Raw genomic sequence first — 17241 nt, forward strand, 5'->3', positions numbered from 1 at the left:
CTGCGGGTTAGTGACCACATCGTGCCTGAACTGCTTAGCTTTAGCTTTACATTGCTGCTGTCAGTACAGCACAATACACCAATCGTATTTCATTATTACTCTCATGCTATATTTGGGATATTGGGAACGGGCAGTCTATCTCCGCAGCTGGCTCATTTCAATCACTACCGGTCGCAGCTCCTGCCCACGGCAGGCCGACCGTCTCTCGTTCACACTCTGTGTGCTCCAGGTCACAGCTCCTGCGCAGAGCAGGCCGACCTGTCTGTCTCTCTCTCTCTCACACACACTATGTGTGCACCGGGTCACAGCTCCTGCGCAGAGCAGGCCGACCTGTCTTTCTCATGCACGCCAGCTGCTCCGCCCAATATCCCTGATATGCCAACCAGAAAACAATGTGTTCCGAGTCGGGTGCATGCCTGTATGTGGAGAGTGCGTTAAAACTATGTTACACACCTCATTTCGACTAGAACACCACACCAGTCACATTTTACAAACATTTCACTTTCCACCCGGCAGCTATTGTTCCCATGCTGAAACCTGTCGAAATGGCTATGTTGAACAGATCCCTGCCCAGATCTGGCATGGAATGTGGGAAAACGTTACACGGTGGGTAATACCGTACTCAAAATTTGCTCTCATCAACCAGCAAACGGAGAACCAATTTACTCCGTCAATAGTGCTTACAATATTATTCCCTCTCGGAAATGACCACCACTAGAAGTTGAAATAACTCCGCAGGAAAGACATCTGCCAGATGCAAACACAAAGTACAGTGAAAAGTACATCAACTTACAGTACCTGCTTAGTGTGATTCATCCCGACTTTGAGTATTGTTTCCCTGTTTACGCATCTCACCTATCAGCACAGTCCAGGGAGAGATTGTTTACCTTGTTCCGTAGAGCTGTACGAGTTACCTGCGGTGCTTCATATCATGCTGCTGTACCACCCCTTCTTGCTTCTCTTCAAATAAAACACCTTGAATACCGATACATTTATCAATTTCTTACGTTTACGTTTATTTGTCATATTGTTCAGCCTGCATCATGCTTACTCAGTCTTTTCCCTTTGCCCACCTCTAAGCGGTCAACTCGTGGAACTACAACAAACAATATGTCAATTTGCTTGTATAAATCCATGGTAGGGTACAATTCATTTTCCTCCAGGGCATCCCTTATGTGGAATGCCCTCCCTGCTCACTTGAAAGGAAGTGAGGACATTAGATCATTTTCTACAGAACTTTGACGACAAATTGACTATATCCCTATATCCCCTCAACAGTAGTGTTATTGGGATGATGCTTTTATATTTCAAGCAAAGTTCAGATACACAGCTCATCTTTTCCAACAACATGTCATTATTAAAGCTCAATAGGACCTGTGTTGCTTCAGATATGCCTACTGTATGGAAAGTACACACTACTTCAGGCACAATAATCATCATTAGCAACCGTCATAAACGTATACACCTCCATACTCATCACTCACTCTTCTTTCAATGCATACATTCCCAATGATCAAAGCAAAAAGTAAAGTCGCTCAGAACTGGACAATTCACATCTCAATGGCTGTTAAATAAGGCCATCAGATATACAGAATCACCTAGTTAGCAATTCAGCCAGCTGTGAACAGAGAGGAACGCTTTTGCGGAAGGACACAAAAGCTTGTTGATCAGTGACAGCCAATACGGCTAGAGTTTTGCAGAATTTACGCATCTGACCAAAAATGGAATGAATTTCATTTTGTCTTGTTTGCATACAGTAGTGACGCAAATAAGGCCCATGCGCTTATGAGTGAGTTTTTGCGTATTTGCTAATTATTGCGGGTTGTTTTGTTGTTTTGCGCCTGATTTGCTAGTGTACACCGGTACACTAGCAAATCAGGCGCAAAACAACAAAACAACCCGCAATAATTAGCAAATACCTTGCATAAGTATGCACATATTGCAGTACCACAATGCACATTAAACTATGTGAACATGGTGTTTTTGTGGTGTCCGTGTGTCGCGGGATGTACTGCATTAAGGTTCACTTATAAGCCCATGCGCTCATTTTTGAGGGTTGCTCTTATGCCCAGGCACAGGCACATGTGCTTATATGCGCGTCACTACGGTAGCCGCCAATCTTCCCTAATTTTGTCCTACATTCTGTCTACACAACCTTTTCCCAATTCATGCGTCAGAACAGATAGCCATATCATCACAGGACAGCACGACACATGGCTATCCTGAATACCTATAGCCACCTCTAGTCATCATATGCATGCAAGACCCAACAGCACTGATCTTCAAAGAACTAAGACAGTGATGCACTTGCCTTGTAATATCTTCTGAATGGTCTCGTTTTACTGATGCTGGAGAATGTTGAATTGTACCTGTGCAGAAATTAGTGAAAGTCGAAAAGTAGAGACCAAATTCTCAAAAATTATTGTCCATTATGCACCTGTTTTGGGTGCATTTTGGCAGAATGCTGCTCCTTATTCATGACCCAGGCCAGCAATCATACCACGGACAAATGTAAAAATTACAACTCCCAGATGTCCTGGTTTCCTGGCCATGCTCAGTCCCAGCCAAAACACAGCAGGCCCGTCAGAGGTGGGGTGGCGATGGAAAGGTGGTCCTGGAAAAAAATTGAAACCAATTGCAAGCATTTCCGGGCATTTGGTGTCATTTCAGTGCAACTGCAATGAAAGACTTTTTGATTCTGCAATAAACCAAGATCGGGGGCAAGGAATTGCCACGTTTGCGCTGAGCTGCGATCATAGCGCTTTGTTGCAGTGTGAGAAACGCCCAAAAAGTGGGGCGGCTCAGGCCGCCCCGGCTGCGATGGCCTTGCACACTCAGTACAAACCCACATCAGTACAACACCACATAGAGCAACAGAGAGCAGAGAACTGACCAACTCGTGTTTTCATTCGATTTAATCACGTGCTTTCTACCAGTATTTCCACCATTATTATTTGTAAATGGTAGTATTTTGAAGGAGCAAAACCTCATTGTCTAGTAGACATGTAGCATACATTATGTAAATCGCACAAAATCCGCCTCACAAAATTTTCGCTATTTTGAGAACCAGTGAGTTTGCAAGTACAGTCAAACCTCGTGAGGACGAAATTCAAGGGACCGAACAAGTTTGTTTGTCTTATCGGGAGTTCTTCTTATCCAGATATGGCAAAAATATTGATGTGCATATCATATGGGATTGAGGTGCATGCTGTGGCAAATGTAAAGCATTTCTTTCATAAGATAACCCAGCAACAGGCAAGTAAAATGTTCAAGGAATTCATGATAACATTACATCCGCCTTGTAAAATGTTTTGCCACTGCAAGAGGCCTAAGCGCTTCGACTATGGCGAAAAACTACAGCTAGCATACCCACGGGGACCAAAGGTTCGTACTAGACACTGATTTTGTTCAAATCACGCTTGAAATTAGTTCATCTTCACGAACATTCGCAGTACAGAGTTCGTCGTAAACGATTTTTTTTGACTCGATATGATGCCTGGCCAATCATAGGATTGGCCCTAGTTCGTACTAAAGGAAAGTTCGCCTTATCAGTGTTCGTCCTAACGAGGTTTGACTGTACATGTACAATTGTTCGCAAGGCATTGGGGCCACCTCCATTATACCCATGGTTGAAGCTTGATTTCACGCTGGTTAATACTTGCGTTATGCTCCTCTCGCGGAAATGGGGAACATTTATCTGCTGTGAATATTAGGCAGCTTAAAGTGGACAATAGTCAATTCAGGAATTGTGCAACAGAAGGCTGTAAGTGATCCCAATCAGATTTTTTATTCAGATTTTCGATTGTATTAATCGTATAACAGGAGGAATCCCGTTCACATACAAACAAGTTGCTGGTTGTACTTATTGAAACTGACCTCCTTTTAAGGAGGTCAAGTCCAAGTCTCTTTACTGTGGTTCAATTTAAAATAACACTAAATTTTTCGGGCCTGGCCCATCATTAGGGTACTTACTAGAGCAAAAGAATGACAAAGAATGGCTGCGTGGCTATAGGGCTACATGGCTGTGGTGCATGCTTCAGACCTGGCACTGCAAAGAGCAGGCCGTGGCCAGACCCCATGCACCAGTCCAGTCTTGTACCAGTGTTAGGGACCCAGCCGTATCATCATCAGCAACAGTAACACCCGCACCGTTCAATAAGCAAATAATTGAACACTTCCTTCTTCTTTAACTGACAACCGCTCTATTCGGGCAGCTGCTATTCATAGCAACTGAATAGATTGGTTGTCAGTTGACAAACCACCTTTTCTCCGAAAATGACCACAAATAATATATGAAAATTGTTGTGCTTTGTTCACGTCTTCAACCAAGCCAAATGAACAAAGAAATGAGAAGAATGGGAAGAATGGGAAGGCTGCAATGGTTACATCTTCATTGCATTGGTCACTGTCCCATACTTGTAGTCTAGTAGCATCACACATACTTTTTGTTGCATGAGGTCAGCAGCTAAAAACCCATCTTACACCATAGTCTCATACAGCAATGCTCATTTCTTCTTTCTCTGCATCTATCCACATCTCCATTCTATTCAGCCATTGTCTATCTTTGCACATACACTCCAGAGTACCCATAACCAATCAGAGCAGTTCCCTGCCTGCATTTTGTCTCAATGCAGAATTGAACCTCTCACATGGTATGTGTACCACAACATCATCCGGTGTATCAAAAGTCAAAACACACTCTCACAAGTGTGTGTACAATGCTGGTCTATGAATGCATCAGAACAATCAGCGGAAGCAAACCTGGCTGATGTCCTCACAGAGTGTGAATAGATCACAGCTTGTAAGCTACTGGTGATGATGTCATCATATGCACACATAACTTAGGATACTGCTAAACATGCCAATTTAGTTCTTTATTGACAGTGTCAGTGATGGATTTGAGACACTGGAAATTGGCCATGTCCATAGTTGACCGGAGAAAGAAGATATTTACAGTCACGTGCACTGCAGCAGCAGCAGGAGTAGCAGCAACAGCAGGAGCAGCGGCAGTAGCAGCAAACTATTGAATCCACCAAAAAGTATTCTCGAGCATACCTTGTTGTTAGATTGTAGAAGGCCACCAACCATTGGGAATCCTGGCTTCCTTCAATCCAAGAGATCTACTTTATGAAAGGCAAAGAGGAATAAACCAGCTAAGGAACAATTAGCAGGTCGAAATGATAAGTCTCCCATAGCACTTCAACACTAAAACTCAAGATTGCTGCAGCAGATATACATACTGCACAAACAGACTAAAAAAGCCTTTTTTTCAGTCTCAATATCATCATTAGCAACCTTTCAAACTTATACACCTGCATACTCAGACAATCTCAGTGCATACATTCTCAAAGATCAAAACAAAAAGTAAAGAGTGGCTCAGAACTGGACAATCTCCACAATTGGTCGTCTTCCTTATGGTACTAAGTACTGAATGAAGTTGGAGACAAATGCTGAAGTACACAGTATCAATAGTTTGAAAAGCCTATCTGTACACTTGGATGTTACAACCAGAACAAAGGTATCAATTGAACCAAACTCCAATTCCCTCGGTATTCTGCGAGAGACTGTTTTTTCTCCTCTCTATTGTTACAATGTGTTGAGTGGCTATCAAAAGACTATCCCATTGCAATCTGTCTTGGTCAACATTGCGACGATCGGCTTTGAAGACAAAAATATCTCGCTGAATAATGACATCTGCTTACTCACCGTAATTACTGCATAAGCTAAGTAGTTGTAGTCATGGCTTTCTCCAATACAACACATCTGCAATACGAAAACAGTCAAAAGAAATAGTAAATGGCTGTACTTGGAACACCCAGTAATTCAAACCCGATGACACAGATCTTTTCCAATTACATTGAAGCTCAATAGGCCCTTTGTTGCTTCAGACATGCTTACTACATAGACAGGTGTTCAAGCAAGACTATTTCTGTCGCAATATCATCATTAGCAACAGGCAAGGTTAGACACCTCCTTCTCCACCTACGTGTCTCTACGCAAACGTTCCAAATGAGGAAACAAAATGAAATTTTGTTCATAACTGTGTAGTGCTGGGATTAGTGCTATCATAGTGGTCAGTGTTATGTTGTAGAGTATAGGCTATAGCATTAACGCCATCATACTATAGTGTAGAGTTTGGCACATTCCGTATTGTGTTATAAGCCGAGTGTCGCATCATGCAGAATCAGAATACAGATCTTCTGGGACCAAGCAGTTGCTCTGGCAAGCGTGGGCTACAGTACTACAACTGGACATTGAAACTTGTAATGATTGTCAGCTAAGGCCCTAAGATATACCGAGTCACTTTGTCAAAAACTAAATTCCAATGAATTCAGTTGTAAACACAGGAGAGCCTTTGCGGTGGAGCACAAAAGCCTGCCGATCAGTGACAGCAAACATGGCTACAGTTTTGCAGAAGTTATGCATCTGACCGACATCATTATTATATTCAGCATAGCTGCCAATATTCCCTGACTTGTAATACATCTACAACCTTTTCTCAATTCATGCGTCAGAACAGATAGCCATATCATCACAGGACAGCACAACACATGGCTATCCTGAATACCTATAGCCACCTCTATTCATCATAAGCATGCAAGACCCGACAGCACTGATCTTCAACTAAAAAAGACAGTGGTGCACTTGCCTTGAAATATCTTTTGAATGGTCTCGTGTTACTGATGCTGGAGACATGTTCAATTGTACCTGTGCAGAAAATATTGGAAAAATTGACAAAGCAGAGGCACACCTTCAAAAATCATATTCTTCATCCACCTTTTTTGGGTGAGTTTTGGCAGAATGCTGCTCCTTGTTCATGACCCAGGCCAGCAATCATACCACGGACAAGTGTAAAAATTACAACTCCCAGATGTCCTGGTTTCCTGGCCATGCTCAGTCCCAGCTAAAACACACACTCTGCGCAGACTACAAACCCACATGCAACACCACATACCGTATTATCTCTATTACAAGCGCAATCTCTTGTAGAAGCCCAGTCTCTATTACAAGCGCACTCCAATAGGGCTTCGAAGATATACGAGCGCAGTCCCCAATATAAGCGCAGGGGTTATACTGGAGAATTGTATGGATCATGTCCATGCATGTTTGACGTCACACACTACTAGTATCACATAAACACATTCTGACTGCTGTGGCAAAAGTCTGTGATCCCCAAGATCTATAAAGTTCAGACTCACTCAGTGTACCAGGAAGCACAAAACTGCAGTCCCGGTAGTACCTGCTGGGAAACTTTGTGCTGATATAATGAAAAATAAGCAATGTGCATGTACCAGGGGGTTTAAAAATTATAAGCCCAGTCTCTTGTAGAAGCCCAGGGTCCGGACTGGTTGAAAAAATGAAAGCGCTGGGCATCTAATGGAGATAATACGGTACGGTAGATCAACAGAGAGTAGAGAACTGACCAAAACGTGTTCTATTGTTTTTCGTCCCGTGTTTCTACCAGTACCCCTCCCCCTTAATTATTCGTAATTGGTAGTATTTTGAAGGAGCAAGGAGCAAAACCTCATTTGTCTACTACTGAAGTACACACAATAGCATACATAATGAAAATCGCCCAAAATTCGTGTCATTAAATTATGGCCGTTTCTTACAACCAGCGAGTTTGCAATTTCAAAAGTTCGCGAAGTATTGGGGCCACCTGCCTTATACCCACGGTTGAAGTTTGATTTCACACTGGTTAATATTCGCGTTCTCACGGAAATAGGGAACATTAATCTGCTGTGAATAATAGACAGCTTACAGTAGACAATGGTCACATCAAGAATTGTGCAATAGAAGGCAGTAAGAGATCGAGATCAGAATTTTCAGATTTCTTATTCATATATGGGGAGGAATCCCGTTGACATTAAAACAAGTAACTGGTTGTACTTATTTGTGAAACTTCACTTCCTAACTCAAAAACTGTCTCTTTACTGCGGTTCAAATTTTATATTACAATAAATTTTTCGGTCCTGGCCCATCATTAGGGTACTTACTAGAACCAAAAAATGACCAAAGAATCACCAAGAATGGCAGCATGGCTATGGGGCTGCATTGCTATAAGGCTGCATGCTTCAGACCTGGCACTGCAAAGAGCAGGCCGTGGCCAGAACCCATGCACCAGTCCAGTCTTGTACCAGTGTTAGGGACACAGCAGTATCATCATCAGCAACAGCAGCACACGCACCGTTCAACAAGCAAATAATTGAACTCTTCCTTCTATAAGGAAATGAGGCTTGTCAACTGACAACTGCTCTATTCGGGAAGCCGCCATCCATAGCAACTGAATAGAGTGGTTGTCAGTTTACAAACCTCCCTTTTTCCGACTATGAAAATGATATGAAAATAATTTTGAAAGAGATCGTGTTGGTACCGCAAGCAATGTTCCTCTTTTACACAGCAATGCTCATTTCTTCTTGCTCTGCATCTTTCCACATCTCCATTCCATTCAGACATTGTGTATCTTTGCACATACACTCCAGTGTACCCATCATCAATCAGAGCGGTTCCGTGCCCGCATTTCGTCTCAATGCAGAATTAAACCTCTGACATTGTATGTGTACCACAACATCATCCAGTGTATCAAAAGTCAAAACACACTCTCACAAGTGTGTGTACAATGCTGGTCTATGAATGCATCAGATCAATCACCGGAAACAAACCTGGCTGATGTCCTCACAGAGTGTGAAGAGATCATAGCTTGTAATCTACAAGTGATGATGTCATCATATGCACACATTACTTGGGATACTGCTAAACATGCCAATATGATTTTTTATCTAGACCGGCTCACGTCGTACACTTAACAAATCCGCTAGTTCCCTTCAATGACATCAATGACATCAACTGCATAACCTTCATAAACTTTCCCCAGGTCAAGCTGATGTTTGTAAAACTATGTTACTCACCTCATTTCGCCTAGATCAACACCACACCAGTCACATTTTACAAACCATTCCCTTACCACCCGGCTGCTATTGTTCCCATACTGAACCCTGTCAAAATGGCTATCTTGAACAGACTCCTGTCCAGATCTGGCATGGAATGTGGGAAAACGTTACACGGTGGGTAATACTGAACTCAAAATTTGCTCTCATCAGCCAGCAAACGGAGAACCAATTTACTCCGTCAATAGTGCTTACAATATTATTCCCTCTCGGAAATGACCACCACTAGAAGTTGAAATAACTCCGCAGGAAAGACATCTGCCAGATGCAAACACAAAGTACAGTGAAAAGGACATCAACTTGACATGGTATGATTTCCGTAGTACAAGTCATACTAGACCGTATTTGTCGGAGAATAGTGCGCACTTTAGATGCACTATTTAAGCCTCCAAACCACAGGTTTCAAAGCGAATACGAAAATGCATTCACTTAAATAGAAGTAGTGTTATTCATCAAACTATTGCGGTAATGCCTTTATATTTCAAGGAAAGTACAGCTCATCTTTTCTAACAACATGTCATTATTTAAGCTCAATAGGCCATGTGTTGCTTCAGATATGCCTACTGCATGGTAAGACTAAAGACTATTTCAGGTACAATTTCATCATAAGCAACCGTTATAAACGTATACACCTCCATACTCATTACTCACTCTTCTTTCAATGCATACATTCTCAATGATCAAAACAAAAAGTAAAGTGGCTCAGAACTGGACAATTCACATCTCAATGGCTGTTAACTAAGGCCATCAGATATACTGAATCGCCTAGTGAACAACTCAATGCAATGGAAAACATCCGGTTGTGAACAGAGAGAAAAGCTTTTGCGGAAGGACACAAAAGCTTGTTGATCAGTGACAGCCAATATGGCTACAGTTTTGCAGAATTTACGCATCTGACCAAAAATAGAATGATTTTTTCGTCCTTTTTGCATACCGCAGTGACACACATAAGGCCCATGCGCTTATGAGTGAGTTTTTGCTAAATTTTGCGGATTGTTTTGTCTCACACATAGGCCCATGTACCCGAGTTGCTAGTGTACCGGTACCTTGCATAAGTATGCACATCGTGCAGTACTGCATTGCACATTGAACTATGTGAACATGGTGTTTTTGTGGTGTCTGTGTGTCGCAAGATGTACTGCGCTTATTTGTGAGGGTGCGCTTATGCCCGGGCATAGGCACATGTGCTTATATGCGCGTCACTACGGTAGCCGCCAATCTTCCCTAATTTTGTCCTACATTCTGTTTACACAACCTTTTCCCAATACATGCGTCAGAACAGATAGCCATATCATCACAGGACAGCACAACACATGGCTATCCTGAATACCTATAGCCACCTTTATTCATCATAAGCATGCAAGACCCAACAGCACTGATCTTCAATTAAATAATGCTGAGGTGCACTTGCCTTGTAATATCTTCTGAATGGTCTCGTGTTACTGATGCTGGAGACATGTTTGTACCTGTGCATAAAGTAATGGAAAAATCGAAAAGCAGGGTCTCAAAAATGATATTCCTTTTGCACCTTTTTTGGGTGATTTTGGCCGCTGAGATGGCTGCTGCTTGTTGATGACCCAGGCCAACAATCGTACCACGGAAAAGTGTAAAAATTACATCTCCCAGCATATTCATTATGCACTGTGAAATATGCGATGTAACTAAGGTTCTAAGGGGCTGCAGTGAAAAAGGAATCCCGTGTTACCTCTATACAAGCGCAGTCTCTGGTAGAAGCTCTGTCTAATTTATAAGCGCACTCCAAGAGGGCTTCGAAGATATGCACGCGCAGTCTCCAACATAAGCGCAGGGCTTGTAATGGAGAACCGTATGGATCATGTCCATGCAGGTTTGATGTCACACAGTATCACATAAACACAATCAGTCATGCTGTTGTAGGACTGTGATACTCGAAAGCAAAATACTTCAGTCCCGGTACCTGCTGGGATATTTCTGCTACGTTTATAATGAAAAATAATAGGAAATGTACATGCACCAGGTGGTTGAAAAATAATACTTCGAAGTAAGCTCAGTCTCTAGTAGAAGCCCAACCTCCAATATAAGCCCGTTGTCCGGACTGGTTGAAAAGATACAAGCGCTGGGCTTATAATGGAGAAAATACGGTAAAGCAATAAAAATTGAGCAAAAGTGAAGTTCGCTAGATTCACCTGTGAGTGAAACAAAGGAGAATGTGAACATTGAGAATTCGTGTTCTGCTCCGGTACATCCACACACAGAACAGTGCACTTGGGCGAAGCTGCCTTGCAAGACGGCCAACAGTAGGTATTGCAGGATAAAATTCAAATTCATAATTCAAGCTAGCTTGTTCTTGGACAATGTCACCCAGGTAATAAGAAATCCAATGGTACCACTTTTAACCAAATCGGTCCAGGCATTCTAAAGTTATAGCCATTTATGTACGGCGAAATGGGTGTATTTTTCTCTGGCGATCAAATGGGAAATCGGCTCAAAACATGGTCAAACTACTGCATAGCCACCACCTAGCTACATACATTTTCACACCAATCAGATGAAATTAATTATTTGGTTCACAGCCGGCCTCTTATCCTTGCCTTGAGCGGATGGCATATGCACGCTTCGATTTGGCGAACCTACCCCTCTTCTTCACACAGCTTTGTCCGACAAGGACGTCAAGTCACCAGAACGGCTTTGGCCATTGCCGACACGGACGGCAAGGCACCAACACGCCGATGTTGCGGATGCCGTCTTTCGTGGAGCTTGCGATTCCAGTAACTTAGTTGCGAACGAAATCCAGACGACGCTGTCGATGGGAGCTGGGATCAGGCTGATCATGGTAGAGATACTGCATCAGCTCCGACACCAACCAGTTCGATCGGTAATGACGGCAGCTCACTGTTCTCCGCCAGTGCACGAGTCGTAAATCCAAGCCGCCGCCTGTTCTCCTTGTTCCTCGCAAACAGGAGATAGTACAGAATCGTGTACTACGTCGTGCTCACTAGGCACAGCGAAATCCTGGTCTTCGTGCTGCTTGATACTCGCGCGATCAGCTGCCTGCGCTGGGGGTAACACCTAGTTCCTAACGTACATCTACTCTTCTTCTTCGCACTTGAAAAAATCGCCATGTCGGAGGTGCTTTTAGTCCTACTTTTAGTCCTACTGCACACGTACACTGCGCCAGAAGTGTGCCAGAAGTTCCCAGAACGCAGGATTTTGTGTCCTTTTTACAAAAATTTCCCGCGGGAGGTCCCCCCGGACCTCCCTCCAACACGGCCTTCGGCCGCACCAACCTTCGGCCGTACCACTTCCAAAACCCCTCCTACGCCCCTGAATAGAAAATAGATCTTTGGAACTTACCGGAGCCAACACTTGGCAGTGGTTATGTCAGCCAGAGTACAACCGGTGCTTGGAAAGTCGCTTATACAATAGTAGCTTTGCAGTACATTTGACCCCGCCGCTTGGTAGTGCAACAACTTACTAAGTAAGATAGCTGAGAATGGCAGCGTGCTTGCCGTCGGAATCTAGAAAGTCCGTCACTCCCGTAGGGGCTACAGCAAGGCAGTCACTCAGTCACTCAGCCAGGCCATCCAGAGCACGAGTCAAAGGTAGTTAGGCAAAAACGAAGGAAAGTGGATTCACCTGTGAGAGAAACGAAGGAGAAAGCAAACATTGAGAATTCGTGTTCCGCTCCGGTACATCCACACACAGAACACTAAACTTGGGAGAAACTACCTTGCAAGACGGCCACCATTCACAGCCCAGCAGATACAGTTTCGCAAGACGGAGTTATTTGGACTGTCGAACAGACTCACCAATGGCCACACACAAAGTAAAAAGTCAAATACTGAACACTAACGCACTGCACTTACCACGAAATGTACACGCCATCTTCACAGAACTCTCAAGTCACCTCACAACAACAGAGGAAGCCGAGCGACTGAGCCGCTGAATTGTGAGACCAGCTGCGAACTGACGGCCCTGCAATGTCGAAACAGTAGAATAGTGTGTACGAGTTCCTCCTCGAGCGTCGCTTCCTGTTTACCTCGAATGGATGCACAGCACTGGTGTCGAAGAGAAAGCAGGTACCGTAGTCGATAACACGGCCAGTAGACTGGTTCCCTTTCTGCCATTCCGTCTCCTTTTCTTCAACCGCCGAGCGTTAGTCGAAGTGTGAATACAAACTTCACCCGCGCTGCGCCACTTCACTAGGTCGGAGACGCAGTGCTAAACTTTGCAGTTGTGTAGACTGCGAACGAGCTGCGTTGTACAGTCAGTGTAATAATACCTGGTTCACACTTACTTGGCCGATTTTCCGGCCGATGCTTCAACACCGATTCCGACAAGAAATCCACCGACTGTGTCGGATGAGCTGTTGCGTAGCCGAGAATGCACTGACCGGTTGGCGGCGGCTAGCCAGGGTCAACGACATGAACGGCTTCGGTATCAGACTGCCACCATAACACCTAAAACTAGTGCGACGAGAAAATCGCCGCAGATCTGTCGGAAACCATGTCGGCCGGAAAATCGGCCTACAGAAATGTGAAACAGACATAAGACATGTAGGCTGTAGCTACATTGTACATCATGTAGCTAGCTGTCTCTACTTTGTAGCGCTAGCGTCTGTTCACACAACTAGACTCTACACGTAGATCTACGTGGGGCACATAGCTAGCAGTGCTTACCTGTATCTACTAGCTGTACTGTAGTAGCCGGTACAGACACTACGTGTCCCAGCTCAGTCCAGTGTTTTAAAATAATAATTGTACACATAGATCTACTACTAGTAGATCTACGGGGGAAATAGTTTTTTTTAACAAAAACTTTTTTACACGAGCTACATGTAGACAGCCAGTACTAGCTAGCCCTTTCCCAAAGATGCCATAGCTTTTCGCAACTTATGCTTTTCGCAACCGTGCCAAAACAAGTGCTAGTTGCTGAAATCGCATCCATATTTACAGAAAAAGCTCAAAAGTTGCCAATATCGCAACTCAAAATTGGAGAGTTCTTGTGCAAAACCTACAAAACAGGGAGCAGAAATAGCAGAAATGCAGCGATGCTGCGACAGCAAACTCGTACACCCATTCCTGCTGTGAACCACCACTTTACACATTGCCAGTAGCCTGTTGCATGTATCCAACATGTACATCATTACAGTGCACGGAAAAGGGAATGCACATAATTATCATAACTACCGTTGATCTACTGTTTCTCAGAAATGAGCCTGAAGGCAGGCGAGAAATGAGCGAGCACGAGTATGCATTTGTCCAACAATGCAACATGTAGTCGTTAATTGACCTTTTGACCCCATGCCATGGGGCCAATTGCGCCAAGGTTGAGGAGAAGTTGCGAAATAGTTCCGGAAAATGAAGAAAGTTGCGAAAGTTGCAATTTATTCCTAAACAACGAAAAGTTCCGAAAAAAGTGACGAGCATCTTTGGGAAAGGGCTAGCCAGTACAGGGCCAATAAAATACATGTACAAAGGTAGCCCTTGGCGGACTATGCTGGTGTTAGGTACATAATTTCCGGCATAATTTTCGGATTTTGTCAGAAATTGTCTCTGTGAAGACATCACCAGACAAGGGAAAATAGTGAAGGACATGTACATGTGGATCAAAGCCGAAGAAGAAACTGCGGTATGCCACCCTCACGGTCTAATGTAGGCTTTCCCCCTAATCGGCCCATTTTTCGCCTATTCGGCTTTTCGCCCGGCTCAAAAATAAATCAGATTCGGCCGCAAAATCAGCTAATTGTTCAAAAATCGGCTGGAAAATTGGAATATATTGGAAAATATAGCTATGAATAGGATGAAGGCCGCAGACATCACGCAACTACGTTACTTGTTCGACATGTATGACTGTGTATTTCATAACAAATAATATTATTGAAACGAGAATCGATTTTCTCGTTCGTATCATCGGTGGGGAAAATACGGAACTAAATGATACAACCAAAGAAACTGAAGTTAAGCGCTGTAATAGAAAGGTGTTACAAATGACATCATGATACAAGTGCAATAAAAACACTAGAGGAAAAGCTAAAAGGTAACAAGATTATGTAACCAAAGGTGAGAAGGCACTGAACGAACTGTCAACCTACGAATACAACCTCAGTGCAACAACGTGCTCTTTCTGCTTACACAAAACAGGCTTATGAATACGTATACAAACTGCCTCAAGGACTTTCAACTGTTGGACATAACGCACACGACACAGTACAGAAAAAATGAGAGTCATCATACACACGAAGACAGTCAGGACGAGATAACAAGACTTAGTGTAGATACACAGTCGACTTCTTACGATCAACACATTCATCCGCCTCATCTCGCTCTTTCCCATTCGACTCCTCCTCGTCCATCTCATCGTCCTCTTCCTCGTTCCGCTCATCATCCTCACGATCATCATCACTACCATCATCTGCCTCGTCCTCTGTCTCTTCACCAACCGTTTTGTCATCCAATTCCTCCTCCTTCCTCTGATCATCCGTCTCATTATCCGTTTCTGTACAGATCACTTGTCTCCCATTTGCTAGCTGCTCGTCCCGTGACCGGAGTTGTTCCTCCAGATCCGCTTCACTCAATGACTCCTGATACTGCTCGACCCTCCTCCTGTTGTTACTGTCCGCAACGGGCGGTCCTTGGCCGTTTCTGGCATAAATCTCTGTGGAGTAGTTTTCTGTTGCCCTCCGAGGTCTCTGGATTAAGGGTGTAGATTCAGTGAGAGGTCTGCATTGCCTGTCTTGCTAAGTAGGTGCTGCGGGCGCCGTGGCAATTCGTGTGAGAATTGGTGATGCCAGCGCGGGTGTAGGTGGGTCCACCCCAGCCCCCGCCACAAGCAGAGCCGGTGGCGGTTTATTCAAGCAGCAGCCAAGGGAGCTAGCTCTCTTGGTTATGCTGGTAGAAGGACTGGGTCCGACCCACCGTCCAAGGGGATCCACAGGATCCACAGGATTTCCTGTGGATATGAGATCCCCTCGTTTGAGGGGATTATGAGCCATAATCCCCTCAAACTAGGGGAAGTATCCGTAGATCACCTGAAAAGGGTGGTCTATGGCTTGGTAGTGCCCGACAGGTTAGCCTGAGGGCTAATCTGAAGGGCACAAACCAGCCATTAGACCCGACCTGCCATTTATGTATTTATTTCTGCACCTCGTGGCATGTCAAGACATCCAATTGAATTGAGGAGAGGGTGAGACCAACCACGGAAGAAGAGAAAAAAAGAAAATGAAAAGCACGTACTTACGCCTTCGGCAATGATCATACTGTACAAAGGGTTCGTAAGACCTGTGATCGAATATAGCTGTACGGTGTGGTCGTTTGGATCTAATAAGAAACCCATGACCACTCTTGATCAATTACAAGCAAGGTTTGCTAGAGCTCTACTGAAAAAGAAAAAAATTGCATTTGATTACACTTCTTCCAAATCTGTCTTAAATTCTAAATGCTCCCTAGAGTCACTAGCCTATCGTCGTCAAATCATCAGTCTCACTACTTTTCACAGATATGTTTTCCATCATCGTGATTACCTTGCTGATTTCCATTTCAAGATTACGAATAGTGAGCGACGACCAAATAAAATCATTCTTCCCAAATTTAAATCATTGTCTAAGTCTCTCTTCATGTTCCGAACTGCTATTCTATGGAACTGTTTACCCCCCAGTCTAACATCGGAAGCCTCGCTCTATAAGTTCAAAGCTGCCCTCAGGCAATTTACAGCTGACTATGCTTATGCAATCAACGGAATTCCGCCACCTTGCAGTTGATTTTCCCCATTTCTCTCCTCATCAATCCCTACTTCTCTTTGTACATACATCTACATCTACACAAAGTGGGAAGGGATTAGCAACTTACAAAGCAATGGGATGCTCAGCGAGCTATGCAGCGGAAGTAGGGACTGTGACTTTGTTTACTGGGAGATACTGAAGTGCTGTCTGACGAGGGTACGGAATTCCATGCACAACCTATTTTAGAACGGGGTTACATGACATTGTATTACCTCCATTGCATCGTATCCTTATATTGGTTATATTGGGTTTTGTGGTTTGTTTGCAAAGACAATTGGTGAGGCGTGAAAGAACATTGTCTTCTGGTAACTCAACAGCACTGAGTACTACTAAAATGGGAATATAAGCAAATGAAATGCTGGGCTCTTATTGTGAGCTTCATTTATATTCATACATGTGGCTTCGAGAACTCCCTTTCCGTACATATTATAATGAGTTAGATCTTGGGGTTTTATAGGGTTCCGCCAACCGTGGTCCAGTGTGGGCAATGGAAAGTTGTACAGGTGAAAGAGTACGGGAGGCAAAACCGTACAA

At 43.8% G+C, this 17241-nt stretch overlaps 1 protein-coding gene across 1 annotated transcript; it reads right to left on the reverse strand.

Annotated features, from left to right (window-relative positions):
- Positions 1–15195: 15195 nt before the first annotated feature.
- Positions 15196–16925, reverse strand: LOC135816523 (glutamic acid-rich protein-like). The gene is made up of 2 exons (XM_065329719.1): positions 16920–16925; positions 15196–15618 (listed from the first exon to the last, which is right to left on the reverse strand). The coding sequence occupies exons 1-2, from the start codon at positions 16923–16925 to the stop codon at positions 15196–15198; spliced, it is 429 nt and encodes a 142-aa protein (XP_065185791.1).
- Between the last annotated feature and the right edge of the window lie 316 nt (positions 16926–17241).

This window comes from Sycon ciliatum, chromosome 5, assembly GCF_964019385.1.
Source record: "Sycon ciliatum chromosome 5, ocSycCili1.1, whole genome shotgun sequence".
NCBI lineage: Eukaryota > Metazoa > Porifera > Calcarea > Leucosolenida > Sycettidae > Sycon > Sycon ciliatum.